Source organism: Nerophis ophidion, linkage group LG14 (assembly GCF_033978795.1).
Source record: "Nerophis ophidion isolate RoL-2023_Sa linkage group LG14, RoL_Noph_v1.0, whole genome shotgun sequence".
NCBI classification, from domain to species: Eukaryota; Metazoa; Chordata; class Actinopteri; order Syngnathiformes; family Syngnathidae; genus Nerophis; species Nerophis ophidion.
This window is the reverse complement of record NC_084624.1, coordinates 24753446-24770732: the sequence shown is the minus strand read 5'-3', so window position 1 is coordinate 24770732 and position 17287 is coordinate 24753446. Positions and strand designations below refer to the sequence as shown.

The 17287-nt window shown below is 41.3% G+C and overlaps 1 protein-coding gene across 6 annotated transcripts in view; it reads right to left on the bottom strand.

Moving 5' to 3' along the window:
- LOC133568342 (transcriptional repressor p66-alpha-like) overlaps positions 1–17287 on the bottom strand; it is a 50243-nt gene that overhangs the window by 2588 nt on the left and 30368 nt on the right. For 2 of the 6 annotated variants that reach the window (XM_061920218.1, XM_061920213.1), the window contains exons 3-10: positions 15704–15860; positions 15334–15462; positions 13987–14064; positions 13791–13910; positions 13401–13598; positions 10689–10947; positions 721–1103; positions 407–653 (exon numbers count right to left, since the gene is read on the bottom strand). In XM_061920218.1, coding sequence (XP_061776202.1) covers positions 407–653; positions 721–1103; positions 10689–10947; positions 13401–13598; positions 13791–13910; positions 13987–14064; positions 15334–15462; positions 15704–15860 — 1571 coding nt within the window. The remainder of the gene's footprint in view (positions 1–406; positions 654–720; positions 1104–10688; positions 10948–13400; positions 13599–13790; positions 13911–13986; positions 14065–15333; positions 15463–15703; positions 15861–17287) is intronic. The other 4 variants (XM_061920217.1, XM_061920214.1, XM_061920216.1 and 1 more) reach the window with 4 other exon arrangements.

Here is a 17287-nt window from a genome sequence, read left to right as displayed (position 1 = left end):
AGGAGGTGGTCATGGAAGTAAAGAAGGTAAGAGTTGAACTTTCACATACTGCTAATATTCAGTGTTTAATTGTTTGTACTTCACATTGTCATGTTGTCAGGGTCTGACCAGGAACGGTCACCAGCCAACACATTAAGTCAAACAAAGGTTCACACTCACACCAATTAACAATGTTTTTGAAGATACAATTGTTGAAAAGCAAACAACTGCATTCATGTGGATGTAGACTGACAGCCCCTGAAAATACAAAGACAGGCACAAAGGAGACAGGAACCCAGGAGAAATACTGGACCATCACACACATGTGGGGATGGGGGCTGTGCGTGTCATCTGTAGGATTGCTTTGGGCCACACAGGAGTTTTGAAAGAGAGCACCAGATTCGGGCGTCTACGAAGGCGAGTCTACCTTTGTTGCTGTTGCTCTGCTTCTTCCATGCAGTGGATGAGGCACTAACTCCTCCGCTCACATTCCTGCTGCCGCCGACTCCACTGCTGCTCACCTTTGAAATCTGGACAGAGCGCTGGGTCACGTGCTTACCTGGCCGGCTGACTAAAGCGGCGGCCGCCACGGCGTTCTGCAGCTGGGAGGAGGAGGAGAAGGAGTGGGCGACACTGCGGACAACGTTGCTGTGGGACAGCTGTCCCTGGGTACTCTGATGGAAGAGAGAGATGAGTTACTGCGACAAAAGAAGAAACAAAGCTCGTTCTCTGAAAACTCACCTTGATGGAGTGGTGGTGGATGACGTTGGTTCCTCGGTGCAGGGACGACGCTCGGGCCTGAGCCTGCTTCAGCTGTTGAGCCACCAGCTGCTCCGCCTTCAGCGACGACGAGCCGCCGTGCGAGATTGAAGAGGACGTCTGCTGAATAATGCGCTGTTCGATTTCCTGCTCTTGCTGCAGCGCTTTGACGAACGCCGCTTTGAGCCTCTTGGTGTGCTCGGCTTTCAGGGATTTCTTCTGATTGGACGACATGCAGTCCGCGCAGAGGACGACGCCTCCTTTGGCTTTGTCCTGCCGCCACCTGCATGTGAAGTCGGTGTGGCACTGGGTGCACTTGAAGGGGTCTCTGATGCTGGGCTTGGTGGGCGGTGCGCCCGTCTTTCCTGGATACAGTGACAGATTGACACATTTTAATGAACGGACGGATTACCGCCTTTATAATGGGTACAAATATGTTAAAAGTACACATGTACCGTATTTTCCAGACTATAAGCCCCTACTTTTTCCCCCTATACTTTGAAATCTCCGCCTTTTAAAACAGTGCAGCTAATTTATGGATTTTTCTTTGCTAACGGCCAAAATGTTTTGTATTCACCAAATTGTTTTCATATTACACCGACAGAGACACTGAAAAGTCCATAGCATTTCTCCTCGAAAGGATCCTTCAGTCATCACTCCTAGCATGTTTGTAAGTTTTACAATATAATTAAAACAATTCATACTTACTAAACCGTCCCATGTGTGATGTCTGCAGTACTGTTTTAATGCATATTTGTACATGCTATCGTTATGTAATCAAGTTAGCATTGTTAGCATTAGCAAATATGCTAACAGCGTCCAGGTTAGTATTATTACCTTACAATTACATTATTTTTGCATTGTTTCAGTTTCGTAAACTCACCGAAACGTCACCGTGGAGTTAAGTATGTTTAGCTGTTTGGAGACATCTGTTTTGTTTGATCAGCCGTTTTACTGCCATGTTACAAGCACCGTTAGGAAACAATTATTTAAATAAAGTTCACAAAAACTTTCGTCCTAGTATATACAGTACAGGCCAAAAGTTTGGACACACCTTCTCATTCAATGCATTTTCCTTATTTTCATGACTATATACATTGTGGATTGTCACTGAAGGCATATAAAGTATAAATGAACACGTGGAGTTATGTATTTTAACCATAAAAGGTGAAATAACTGACAGCATGTTGCTATTGTAGTTTCATTAAAATAACCACTCTTTGCTCTGATTACTGCTTTGCACACTCTTGGCATTCTCTCGATGAGCAAACTCCAAGACTGTTGGAAAACCATTTCAGGTGACTACATCATAAAGCTCCTCGAGAGAATGCCAAGAGTGTGCAAATCAGTAACCAGTGCAAAGGGTGACTATTTTGAGGAAACTAAAATACAAAACATGTTTGCAGTTAATTCACCATTTTTGTTAAGTACATAACTCCACATGTGTTCATTCATAGTTGTGATGCCTTCAGTGACAATCTACAATGTAAATAGTCATGAAAATAAGGAAAACGCATTGAATGAGAAGGTGTGTTCAAACTTTTGGCCTGTACTGTATGTGCGGCTTTTAGTCCGGTGCGGCCAATATATGTAAAACATTTTTTACTTTTAAAATTCGATGGGTGCAGCCATCTATAGCCCGGAAAATACGCTAAGTATTTTAAATATTACCCTTTCCCATGCCATTGAATGAGAGAGTGTATGGCACCAAAACAATGGCAAAATCCTTGCATGTAGAAACCACACTTTTTATATAATATATATATTTATATTTTTTAAAACATGTCCTGTCCAGTCACTCAGACAAATCATATTGTTGATGTAGATGCCCAAATCTGCTGTACAGAATTGCTTTACACAAGAGAAATGTAGGATACTTTTCTTGTGGATGGGTGGGCAGCAGGACGCAGGGGCCTGGGACGCCGATCGCTGGAGAAAAAGCAGGCTACAAGGGCAACACCAGTCCTCTGACTGTAGGAATGCTACAAGGGCAACACCGGTTCCCTGGCTGTAGGAATAATTACACACACACAACACACGCATACTGTACTTACTTATGTCCATTTTGGGGGCACACACACACACACACACACACACACACACACACACACACACACACACACATACATACACACATACACACACACACACACACACACACACACACACACACACACACACACACACACACACACACACACACACACACACACACACACACACACACAGAAGCCTGTGGGGCAGCAATTCCCCACCCGATCCACCTCCCCTCTCACAGGTCTGGCCGTTTACCGCCCTCTCCCCGCAGGGACAACCCAGACAAACCAACCACCTTGACGACAAACGAAAATGAAGCCGGCAAGTCCACCAACCCCGACAACTGCCACGCCCATGCGCCGCAACAGACTACAGTAGCGCCTCCCAAAGGACTTAGCAGCCGCGGGCGCTTGCACCACAATCAAACAGCAACAATGCCAACCGGTGCCAAATTCCCAATGGCCACTACCGCATCAAGGTAAAAAACGGGGACAGACAACAACAGGCCAACAATACCACGGAGACCAACCAGCGCCCATGTAATAGCCAGCCCAAACAGCAACATTCAAACAAGACACATCAATGCTACCAATAAACTCCACTGTCCAATCCAAACACACCACCGCCCAAACAACCGAACTACAGCACTCACATCAAACAAAAATGCTGCTCTGCCCGCGCTCCAAGCCATTGTAGTTTTGTCCTGATACCAATATTTTGGTACCGGTACCAAAATGTATTTCGATACTTTTCTAAATTACAGGGGAACATAAAAAATGGCATTAGTGGCTTTATTTTGACAAAAAATTTTAGGGTACATTAAACATATGTTTCCTATTGCAATCATATAACAATTTTGGCCTTAAATAAAATAGTGAACATATTAGACAAGTTGACTTTTAGTAGTAAGTAAGCAAACAAAGGCTCCTAATATGTTTACTGAAGTATGCAGTAACATATTGTGTTGTTTACTATTGTACTATTTTGTCAAAATTATGAGGGACAAGCGGTACAAAATGTATTATTAATCCACTAAAATGTAGTAATCACTTATTCTTCTCTTGTTTGGATGATACCACAAAATAAGGTATCGATCCGATCCCAAGTAGTTACAGGATCATACATTGGTTATATTCAAAGTCCTCATTTGTCCAGGGACGTATTTCATGAGTTTATAAACATAAAATGATTTTTTTAAAATGGAAAAAATAGTTTGTGACCATAAAAAAGATCAATGTAATTATAGTAGTATTGACTTGATACGCCCCTGTACTTGGTATTATTACAGTGGATGTCAGGTGTAGATCCACCCATGGCATTTGTTTACATTCAGGAACGGCGTCATTAGTGGTGACGCCGGTGAGCTACGGTGTGTAGTGAAGCATGTTTAGCTCATCTTCGTCCTGCAGGGATGATACTTGTAAGAAACTTACTTTATTAATCCTCATGGAGGCGAGCGAGGATTAGTGATTTACAAGTAGCTAAAACACGGCCGACTGCGGATGAATATTAGCCTGAGGTTGATTTAGTGTATAACTTCACCTTCATCTTTAGTTTTCAAGCCAAAATGCTCCCTTTTTTGTCTACACACTGTGTTTGCTTGTAAGTACTCTGTGATTGTGCGCTGCCGAACATGCTCATCGGCTCGTAAAAACCAGCAATTTCACGGTGCGTCATGCCCGTTAAAAAATAAATAAAATACATGGGAAATTGGTACTTTTCAAACAGAGTATAGTACCATTTTTGATTAATTAGTACTGCAGTACTATACTAGTACCAGTATACCATACAACCCTCAGCCATTGCTACAAACCCTGCAGCGAGACGCCGAAACCGACGGACACGGACCTCGCCAACAGGCAGAAAATCCCCGCATGCCACACAAAACGGAAGCGAAACAACCGACCACTCAATACAAATCCATAAAAAAACTCACTCCAAAATGTTACAAACCAAAATGGAAGTACAAACACTCCCCCAAACAAAAAACACATTCTACGTGTCTATGGCCTCTGCACGTATGGACTCATTTAGTTTTTTTGCTTCCACCATGTAGATGCTCATTTACAGTGCACATTCATGTTACCGTGCTCCTACCTGTGGCATTTTTACAGGCATTTTAGAGGAAGTTCTGCAGTGCAATCTACAACAGAACCCATGCACGCTGAAGGTGCGCACACGAATGCTAGAAATAACTGCAAGCTTGCAATGGAATGTTCCAGATGCAAGCATATTGCAAGAATGTTTTTCATATAGGAGATGTTAATAATAATATATTACCTATATGAAAAAAATAACGTAATTAAACAAAAACGGCAGCATTGATTGATTGATTGATTGATACTTTTATTAGTAGATTGCACAGTTCAGTACATATTCCGTACAATTGACCACTAAATGGTAACACCCGAATAAGTTTTTCAACTTGTTTAAGTTGGGGTCCACGTTAATCAATTCATGGCATGAAAAAAATGGCATAAATGTAATCTACGCAAAATGGCGGTGCCTTGACCGGCTGCGGCTACAGACGCTCATGGTAGAAAGAGAACATTTGGCAAAAAATACCGGACAATTCTGCAAATTTCATGGCTGGCTTACAGCGTGGACACTCCGTGATCACTTACGACCGCCAGACAATTCTGGATGTGGATAGATCGGGCCGTTTTGGACTGAAAGATGCGTGTACGTTGGACCACCTCGCTAGCATGGGAATACTTCACCGGCTACAACCAGCGGCCTTTGACGTAGCGGAGTATAGTACCAGCAGGGACCGTCTACGGAAGACATGTAAGCGGTGTGATCGAAAGCAGAAACGCGGATGCCGAGCGGGGCTAACAACAAAGCAAAAGGCTAATCCCCACAGAAGACCGCTTCCTTCCATCCCGAAGCTGGATTTAAATGGAAGATGTGAACCTGGTAGTCTGGGTGAGGAGTCAGTTAAGTTAGAACAAGTTTTTTCTGCTATGACTATGTCAGAGTTGGACATGCGTTCTACTGAGGTGGCAAATTATGATGCGTTCAGTTTATCGCAGCACCAAGCAAACAATCAGAAAATTCCCGTCACATCAATTTCTAGATATGGTTGTAATTATTTTAAGTGCATTACGCATAATAAACGCAACATTATTAATATTGCTACTACGGATAATTTGATCAAAAACGCCTTAAAACAGCCCACGACCTATAATATAGGCTTTTTAAACATAAAATCATTGTCTCCCAAAATGTTATTAGTTAATGAGGTCTTTAGAGACAACAATCTTAACGTCATCGGTCTCAGCGAAACCTGGCTTACCCCAGATGATTATTTTGCGCTAAATGAGGCATCTTCTCTTAACTATACAAATGCGCATATTGCCCATCCCCTTAAAATGGGTGGGGGGGGGTCGCACTAATATACAACGAAAACTTTCATCTTAGTCCTAACCTAATTAATAAATATAAATAGTTTGAGGTGCTTACTATGAGGTCTGTCACACCGCTGCTTCTATACCTGGCTGTTATCTACCGCCCCCTAGGGCCCTCTTCGGACTTTATCAATGAATTCTCAGAGTTCGTTGCTCATCTAGTGACGCACGCCGATAATATAATTATAATGGGGGACTTTAATACCCATATGAATACCCCATCGGACCCACCGTGCGTGGCGCTCCAAAATATAATTGATAGCTGTGGTCTTACACAAATAATAAATGAACCCACGCATCCCAACGGTAATACGATAGACCTAGTGCTTGTCATGGGTATCACCGTTTCCAAAGTTATGATACTCCCGTATACTAAAGTAATGTCCGATCATTACCTTATAAAATTCGAGGTTCAGACTCATGTTTGGCAAGCTAATAATAATAATAACTGCTATAGCAGCCGAAACATTAATGCTGCCACAATGACAACTCTCGCTGGCTTACTACCCTCGGTAATGGCACCATTCCCAAAGTATGTGGGCTCTATTGATAACCTCACTAACAACTTTAACGACGCCCTGCACGAAACCATTGATAGTATAGCACCGCTGAAGTTAAAAAAGGCTCCTAAAAGGCGTACCCCATGGTTTACAGGAGAAACTACAGCTCAGATATCATGTAGAAAGCTGGAACACGAATGGCGCGCGACTAAACTAGAGGTTTACCATCAAGCATGGAGTGATAGTTTAATAACTTATAAATGCATGCTTACCTTAGCTAAAGCTAAATATTACTCAAATCTCATCCACCTTAATAAAAACGATCATAAATTTTTGTTTAGTATGGTAGCATCGCTAACCCAACAAGGGACTCCTTCCAGTAGCTCCACCCACTCGGCAGATGACTTTATGAAATTCTTTAATAAGAAAATTTAACTTATTAGACAATGCGTCCCAGCTACAACGGGGTTCTATTAACACAGATACGACTGTATATACGGCGGATACTGCCCTCCAAAATAGTTCTCTTGTTTTGCTGAAATAACATTAGAAGAATTGTTACAACATGTAAATGGAATAAAACAAACAACATGTTTACTTGACCCACTTCCTGGGAAACTTATAAAGGAGCTATTTGTATTATTAGGTCCATTAGTGCTAAATATTATAAACTTATCACTTTCCTCTGGCACTCTTCCCATAGCATTCAAAAAAGCGGTTATTCATCCTCTCCTTAAAAGGCCTAACCTCGATCCTGAGCTCATGGTAAACTACCGACCAGTGTCTCACTTTCCCTTTATTTCAAAAATCCTCCAAAAAATTGTTGCAGAGCAGCTAAATGAACACTTAGCGTCTAACAATCTATGTGAAACCTTTCAATCGGTTTCAGGGCAAATCAATCAACGGAGACAGCCGTCGCAAAAATGACTAATAATCTATTGCTAACGATGGATTCTGATGCATCATCTATGTTGCTGCTCCTCGATCTTAGCGCTGCTTTTGATACCGTCCATCATAATATTTTATTAGAGCGTATCAAAACAAGAATTGGTATGTCAGACTTAGCCCTGTCTTGGTTTAACTCTTATCTTACTGACAGGATGCAGTGTGTCTCCCATAACAATGTGACCTCGGACTATGTTAAGGTAACTTGTGGAGTTCTCCAGGGTTCGGTCGTAGGCCCTGCAGTCTTCAGCATCTACATGGTGCCGCTAGGTGACATCATACGCAAATACGGTGTTAGCTTTCACTGTTATGCTGATGACACCCAACTCTACATGCCCCTAAATCTGACCAACACGCCGGATTATAGTCAGCTGGAGGCGTGTCTTAATGAAATTAAACAATGGATGTCTGTTAACTTTTTGCAACTCAACGCCAAAAAAAACGGAAATGGTGATTATCGGTCCTGCAAGACACCGACCTCTATTTAATAATACAACTTTAACATTTGACAACCAAACAAGGCAACTCGGTAAAGAATCTGGGTATTATCTTCAACCCAACTCTCTCCTTTGAGTCACACATTAAGAATGTTACTAAAACGGCCTTCTTTCATCTCCGTAATATCGCTAAAATTCGCTCCATTTTGTCCACTAACGACGCCGAGATCATTATCCATGCATATTGTTACGTCTCGTCTCCATTACTGTAACGTATTTTTTTGGGTCTCCCCATGTCTAGCATTAAAAGATTACAGTAGGTACAAAATGCGGCTGCTAGACTTTTGACAGGAACAAGAAAGTTTGATCATATTACGCCTATACTGGCTCACCTGCACTGGCTTCCTGTGCACTTAAGATGTGACTTTAAGGTTTTACTACTTACATATAAAATACTACACGGTCTAGCTCCAGCCTATCTTGCCGATTGTATTGTACCATATATCCCGGCAAGAAATCAGCGTTCAAAGGACTCCGGCTTATTAGTGATTCCCAGAGCCCTAAAAAAGTCTGCGGGCTACAGAGCGTTTTCCGTTCGGGCTCCAGTACTCTGGAATGCCCTCCCGGTAACAGTTCGAGATGCCACCTCAGTAGAAGCATTTAAGTCTCACCTTAAAACTCATTTGTATACTCTAGCCTTTAAATAGACCCCCTTTTTAGACCAGTTGATCTGCCGTTTCTTTTCTTTTTCTCCTCTGTCCGACTCTCCCTTGTGGAGGGGGTCCGGTCCGGTGGCCTTGGATGAAGTACTGGCTGTCCGGAGTGGGAACCCAGGATGGACCGCTCGCCTGTGTATCGACTGGGGACATCTCTGCGCTGCTGATCTGCCTGCGCTTGGGATGATTTCCTGTTGGATCCCCTTTGGACTGGACTCTCACGGTTGTGTTGGATCCACTATGGTTTGAACTTTCACAGTATCATGTTGGACCCGCTCAACATCCGTTATTTTCGGTCCCCTTGGGGGGGTTGCCCATATATGCGATCCTCTCCAAGGTTTCTCATAGTCATCATTGTCACTGTCACCGACGTCCCACTGGGGTGAGTTTTCCTTGCCCTTATGTGGGCTGTACCGAGGATGTTGTTGTGGTTTGTGCTGCCCTTTGAGACACTAGTGATTAGGGGCTATATAAATAAAGATTGATTGATTGATTAATCTGTTTTAAACAGCCCCTTAAATCATCCAGAAGCTATAAAAATATAAAATGATATTGCTGAATAGCAAATATGTCTAATATTTTTGACAGTCAACATATGTTGACAAGCATACTTAGGATGGAGCTGCAGCGCGATCGCCTCCTTTCTTACTGCTATTTCTGTGAAACAACCAGTTTGCACGTCATTTCTAAACATACTAAATATAGACACAAAAAATCGGCCAAAGAACAATTTCAGCCATGTACTAAATAATTATATTTGCGATTCCTCCTCCCAGTATTGTGGCTGTCCTGATAATCAGCATATTTTCGGCATAGTCATGAACGGACACACGATATGCATTGCGCTCCTTATTACGCCTAATAAGAGAAACAATCCTCTGCATACACATTTAGTAGATCAGTTTTGCCTGTGCTATCAAGTTTGCACGTGTTTTAATACCCGCAAACCTTCAGTACATCAGGCCCTCTGTGACTAATCAGAAAGGAAGAGCGTTGACGGGTAGGGTAGTCTTTTCAGTCTCAGGAGGAAGATTTATGTCCAAGATATACGTCACGATCAAAAGTTTACATACACTTGGACATAATGTCTTGAGTTTCCAATATTTTTTTTGTGATAGAGTGATTGGAGCACATACTTGTTTGTCACAAAAAACATTCATGACATCACATGGACAAAGATAAGACCTTCTAGAGGAAAGTTTTGTGGTCAAATGAAACAAAAATTTAGCTGTTTGGCCAGAATACCCATCAATATGTTTAGAGGAGAAAAGTTGAGGCCTTTAATCCCAGGAACATCATCCTATCGTCAAGCATGGTGGTGGTAGTATTATGGTCTGAGCCTGTTTTGCTGCCAATGGAACTTTACAGAGAGTAAAATGGGTAAATGAAAAAGGAGGATTACCTCCAAATTCTTCAGGACAATCTAAAATCATCAGCCCGGAGGTTGGGTCTTGGGCACAGTTGGGTGTTCCAACAGGACAATGACCCCAAACACACGTCAAAAGTGGTCAAGGAATGGCTAAATCAGGCTAGAATTAAGGTTTTAGAAGTATGTGCTCCAATCACTATACCACAAAAAAATAAGAGTTGTAGAAATTATTGGAAACTCAAGACAGCCATGACATTATGTTCTTTACAAGTGAATGTAAACTTTTTATCGCGATTGTACAGTATATGGAGAAAGATATATTTCAAGTGTAAACAGAGTCTGTACATGAGCAAAAAAAACGTGGCGCGAGGGCATAGAGACAGTGCAGGCCTAAAAGAAATTTACGCACGTGCAAAATGAGTCTGTGCACAAAGTGTGGTTTTTACACGCAAGGTGTGTGACACCATAAATGTAAACCAAACTCCAAACTTGTATCTACGCAGAACGACAGAAGCAATTTACAGACACGCCAAACAGACCTCTGTGAATGCTATCCAGCAGGTTGTGGACCACTTCCTCCAGTCCCACCAAGTAGATGAACTCGTTATTGGCCGCCGAGGGCAGGAAGTTGAACTCCGGAGCAGGGGGCTTGGGGGGCGGGATCTCCAGGAGAGTCTTCTCTAGTTGCTTCCGCAGAGCCAGTTTGGCTGCGGCTTGGCGACTGGCTGGGCTGTCGTTGGCTCCGACCAGAGTCACGCCGCCGCTCCCCGAGGAGGAAACCTTCAAAGTGGTCGAGGCCTGTGAACACCAGGCAGAAAGTTCATTTGATTTTCATCAACTTCACTGAAAGCTATTCATCAGCTAGTTAACGTGTACGTAAAACCGCGGCCTGAGTAACATTTTGGGAGAAATACTGTGGAAGAACCACATGAGATGCGGCCATTTTGAAAAGCGGGTCTAATTCGATGCAAATGGACGATGCAATTGTATCTGCTCCATCAGCCATGTTGTTGTTTTAGCAGTACACTTTCGTACCGACAAATATAAGTTGGAACCATGCTCTACTAAATGGCAATAGTGGAGGATATTAGCATCAAACGATAATGTACGGGGCCGAGCCTGACTCGCAGCAACAGGAAAGCGAAGAAGAACAAACTTGAGAACCAAATAATTTCAAAAGGTAAATTTTTCAGCTTTCAGTACATACGGCTGTAAGTATACGTGCTACGTATTATAATTACTATGTCTGCCTCCCAGTTTGAAAGGACTATGTACATCCATTACAAGAAGCCTGTTTATCTCATCTACATGTAGTCTGGTTAAGGTAATATGCTAGATTGTCAATATAGCATTATATTGCTTAATCTACTGATACTGGACTTACCTTTTCATTGTAACTTGGGGAGTCGGAAACTGATATGATCGGCATGGATCAAAAGTGTGTAATTTTAGCCTCCGATATAAGTATTTCGTTCCAGAAATTTTTCGGAGTTGGTCATTATTGAGATGTATTACAAGATATGACAGTAAATTGCTTATGATACAAAGCTTATAACACCGTACATGGACCTAGATTGTTTTTAGCAGCTATAGTGCACAAATTGTATCAAATTGAAACCACAAGATGTTTTTCATTTCTTTCCCTTAGTGTACCGTAACTTGACCGAAACAATTTTCCTTCATGTCGTGGTACTTTACTGCAAGTATGGATGTAAAATGCGTCCTACAGCATTTCTTCCATTAAGGTGTTAAAAAGTCGGATATTTGACTTGTTGAAACATGCAGAGATCCTGACAACAAAATAAATAATACATGGAAGTAGTTTTTGCGCTGATATTGTATCGGATTGATATCAGTATCGACCAAAAACCAGGGTTTCAATATCACTATCATATCGGGAGTGAAAAGGCTTTATTGGGACACTCCTAAATGTAATCATTGTTGCCGTAAATTGTAGGCGCTCCATTTGCGATTCATTGTTGTTTGGAACAACTCAAAATTGTTTTATGTGGTTTGAATTCACATTTTTGGTACTTATAAGTGATGTGCGATACCACACATTTTCTTTACGATCCAATACCAAGTAAAATTCAGACAGGTATTGGCGATACCTATCCAATACTGATACTTAGTGCAAATATACTCAAAGTGTCTGCTATAATTTTAAAAGTACAAATGTAAGAGAAAAGGCCAAAACATCTGAATTTTTTATTTTTAATAATAATTAATAATAATATACTTGGTCACCTATACCACATTTATTTTTCTATTACTTTTTTTTTTTTTTAAGTAAAAAAAATATCAAAATGACCTCAACTTTTTTTCAGTATGCGACTCTTGGTGGAAAAAGTTTAGACAACCCTAATCTAAAAAATTGGAAGTTCTGAAAATTAAAATAAAATCCAAAGACATTCACCTGGGGATAGGTTGATTTGTAGCTGAGATAGGCGCCAGCACCCCCCGCGACCCAAAAAGGGAATAAGCGGTAGAAAATGGATGGATGGATGGATGGATACACTTAAAATACGAACAAAGATAGGTTACTTAATTAAAAAATAAAATACTAACTTATGAATTAACTTGAAAATGACAACAACCATAATAAACACTGTTAAATGTATATTTAACAGTATTATTATTTTTGTATGGGCAGAATTTTTGACAGAGCTAGGTTCTGCAGTTAAACAACTGTATTGTTATTATTTGTATTCAATTACAACATGGGAAATTTTTTTTTTTTAAATTAAGAAAAAAAGAGCGAAAAAATGGAATGAAATTAGAAAAAGCTGTGATGTTCTAACTAATAATTATTCTTAATATACTTAGTCACATAGTTGACACAATATCTGTTTTTAGCATTCTTTAAAATGAGAAAATATCAATATGACCGCATACTTTGACTTTTCAGTATGGGGCCCTTGGTGGAAAACGTTTGGACACCCCGTAACCAAGGTATCAAAAGTATCGACATTTTGATTGGAAAATCAATATTAGAACATAAAGATCTGGTATCGGCAGTATCAATATTTCAGTATCGATCTGCACATCACTAGTACTTATTGGGAATCCAAGTACACAAAAAATAATGCAAACAGGCAAGAAAAGTGGGTTTTGCATAATATGATACCTTTAAGCTTTTCATATGATACTCTTTTACAATTAAATTGGACAATTGTAATAACTTTTGACAGGGAAAAAAACAGTTTCAAATGGGATGTAATAAATGGTGACACAAGGAAAGCGATACTGACCAGTGAGTTTACACTAGTTCCTATCCTGATAAGGCCCGTCTGCACCATGCTTCTCTGGCCTTGGCCGGCTTGGGCCGAGGTCCTGGTCCCCAAAAGTAAGGGAGGCGGCCCAGAGCCTCCGCCTCCAGTGGATGCCAGCTGCTGCTGCTGCTGCTGCTGGCGGAGAGCCTGGATCTGCTGTGGAGACACAGAGATGGGCTAACCAGGACAATGAGAGGTGGTGGAGCACACAGGATGGAAGCCCGCAGCACAAAAGGGCCCAAAAAACAGAGACAGAGAGAGACGCAAAGAGATAATAAGACCTATGTTTAAAACGCCTTGGAGGGTAAAAGAGACGTATAATAGGGAAGTCTGCCCTGAGAAAGAAGAAGACATTTTCCCATCACCCACCTGTGCGCCTCTGACCAGAGGCGGCATGATGATTTGGGAGCTGTGTTTGGACGACACCTGCTGCCCTCCACGCACCAAAGGCGGGGGGATGACCGTACCTGGACCCCTGCCAGTCGCAAGCTATGTGCACAGAGAAGACCAATCAGAAACGATGTGGACTTCAGCGTGAAAGTAGCTCGCATGCGTGTTTGCTAACCTGCTGGGAGCCTCTACCGCTTGTGATACTCCCGCGTATTAGAGGAGGAGGAGCGGAGGATGTGGACACCCCCGAAGACTGAGGAATAGTCAAGTCATTATACACACAGCATCATAGCAGTGTGTGTGAATCCTTGTGTGTGTGTAGGGTTGTACAGTACACCGGTACTAGTATAGTACAGCAGTACTAATGAATCAAAAACGGTACTATACTCTGTTTTAAAAGTACTGGTTCGCCATATTTCTTTTTTCTTTTACATGCATGACAGCGCGTCGCCATCACGTAGTGATATTGCTGGTTTTCGGAGCAGAGGAGCATGTTCGGCAGCGCACAATCAGGGAGTACTTACAAACAGACACACTGTAAAGACAGAAAAGGGAAAATGGACGCATTTTGGCCTAAAAATTAACGATAAACACAAAGTTATATCACTGAAACATCCACAGGAAGAGATTCTTTAAAACATGCATAGTAAGTTAGCGGCTAATGTCCAGCCGCAATCGGCAGTGTTTTAAGCTTCTTCTGAATCACTAATCCTCGTCTCCATGGTGACAGATAAAGTAAGTTTCTTACAAGTATCATCCCTGCAGGACGAGGAATAGCTAAACATGCTTCAGTACACACCGTAGGAGGATACAATAGCTCACCGGCGTCACAATGTAGTCGATAGTACTATCATTACATCTTTTTTTTTTATCGCCACAAAATTATTATTATATTTTTTTAAATAATTCATATTATATTCATAAACTCAGGAAATACATCCCTGGACACATGACAACTTAAATTATGACCAATGTATGATCCTGTAACTACTTGGTATCAGATTGATACCTAAATTTGTTGCATCATCCAAAACTATTGTAAAGTATCCAAACAACAGAAGAATATGTGATTATTACATTTGAACAGAAGTGTAGATAGAACATGTTGAAATGAAAAATAACCAGAAATTAACAGTAAATGAACAAGTAGATTAATAATATTTTTTTACAGCTTGTCCTTAATAATTTTGACAAAATAATAGAATGATAAATGACGCTGAAACGTCAGCAGACAAATTAGGAGTCCTTGTTTGTCTAGTATGTTCACAGTTTTATTTAAGGACAAAATTGTTCCTTGATTGCAATAAGAAACATGTCTTTAATGTAACCTAAGATTTTTTGTTAAAACAAAGCCAGTAATGCCATGATTTTTCGGTCCCCTTTATTTAGAAAATTATCGAAAAGTGTCGAAATACATTTTGGTACCAGTACCAAAATATTGGTATCGAGACAACCCTAGTGTGTGGGTGTGTGTGTGTGTACGTGTAAGTGAGATTGGAAGTGTCTTCAGAGTGCCGCTCACCTTCTGAAGAGTGTCTCTCTGTAACTGGCTCTGTCGGAGTTTCTTCAGCAGCACCAACTTTGCCTCCTCCATCCTCAGCTCTTCTTTCAGCTGCTTGATGATGAGCTCCCGCTCGGCCGGGCTGCTCTTCTGGACCCAACACATCACAATCAATTACTTCACACACGCTTTGCCGCTACAAACAGCCATGTCCAATTGTTCATGCGTCTTTCACAGTGAATTAAATTAAGAATGGACTCATCTTCCGAGTCCATGCTGAATTTGGTCAATCCTACGGTACTGCAACACGATTGGTCAGGCACTCAGGCCTACACCCACTTCCTGTGTCTGTGTGTGGAACTCTAGTGAAGAAAAAAGCACAACTTCTCACCATGAGGAGGTCTGTGTTCAGCTCCTTCAAGTGGCTCAGACCATTCATAGGAGGACTCAGGGAGTCATTATCTGACAGGATGATGACATCATCATCATCATCATCATCATCATCGTCGTCCCCCTCAGGAGATGCAGGCCGATTTTCCTTTTTAATACTGCAAGAGGGAGGAACAGTTAATATTGATCACGTGAAAAAAACAGGTCATACAGGACCAAAATGGTACTGTGTGTTGGTAAAATAGTCATAAAAATTCAAATAAATATCACCTTTTTTTAGTAAATAATGTCAAAGGCCACAACAAAAAGGACACCATTAAAATCACACTACTGAAAGGTTTCATAAATGGTTTGTACTGTAGATCAGGGGTGCCCATTACGTCGATCGTGGAGGGTGTGTCAGCTGATCGCCAGCCATGCATTAAAAAAAATAGTCCTAAAAATTTGCGATCATCAATCTTCACCAAGACGTCCCTTTCATCACTTGATTGACATTCACGGCACCCTAGGGTCTTGTAAGATGACGATGGCTGCTGCAAGTTCATTATTAAAAAATGACCGAAAGGAAAGCGAGAAACACTTTTTATTTCAACAGACTCTCGTGCCGTACAGAACCTGCCGTCAAAACTCTAAAGACCGAATGCACAGTTCCTGTCTTCACAATAAAAGCGCTGCTTCATCCTGCTTGTGCTAACAAAATAAGAGTGTCAGAAAGCTGGCGTTCAAAAGCTAGCAAGCTACGGAGTGTACCGCCAATGTATTTTCCGTAAAGTCTATAAAACGACTACGGAAGCTGGACAAATAAGATGGCAAAAAACAACCACTATCATGTGGTATCGGACAGAAGGAGGACTTTTTTTCTCCTCCATTTGAAAATTTGGACGTTATCAGCACTACTGTCTGATTCCAATCAAAGCAAGTCATCAGAATCAGTTAATACTAGGGGTGTAACGGTACACAAAAATTTCGGTTTGGTACGTACCTCGGTTTAGAGGTCATGGTTCGGTTCATTTTCGTTACAGTAAGAAAACAACAAAATATACATTTTTGGGTAATTTATTTACCAAATTTGTAAACTGGCTTTATCCTTTGAACATTGGGAAGACTATAATAATTCTGCCCACTTTATTCAACATTAAACTGCCTCAAGTTGTTGCTCAGATTAAATAAAATGACAAAACTTTTCTTCTACATATAAAAAGTGCAACATTAAACAGTTTCAAGTCAACTCATCATGCTTAATTTATCACAGCATTTGGGAAGCCTTTAGTGGATTTTTATTATGTAAATGTTATATTTTTATCAACATGTTATAGCAGGGACCCTGCCATTCAAAGCTTTTCTGTCCGTAAAACACACACACACGCACACACTCACACACCGCAAAATGAGCTAACGGTACGCTATAAGCTAATTAGCCTTCACCTCAAGCCAGAACTGCGAGCGAGCTGAGCTGCAGTTTAAGTTTCTAGAAGGTCAACAGGCTCATAATAATGTTAGTAGTAGTTGACTGGGAGGTGTTTATCATCATTTGGGGAGAGTACACTGCCTTATGCTCACCTGCTTAACACCTATCTGCTGGATG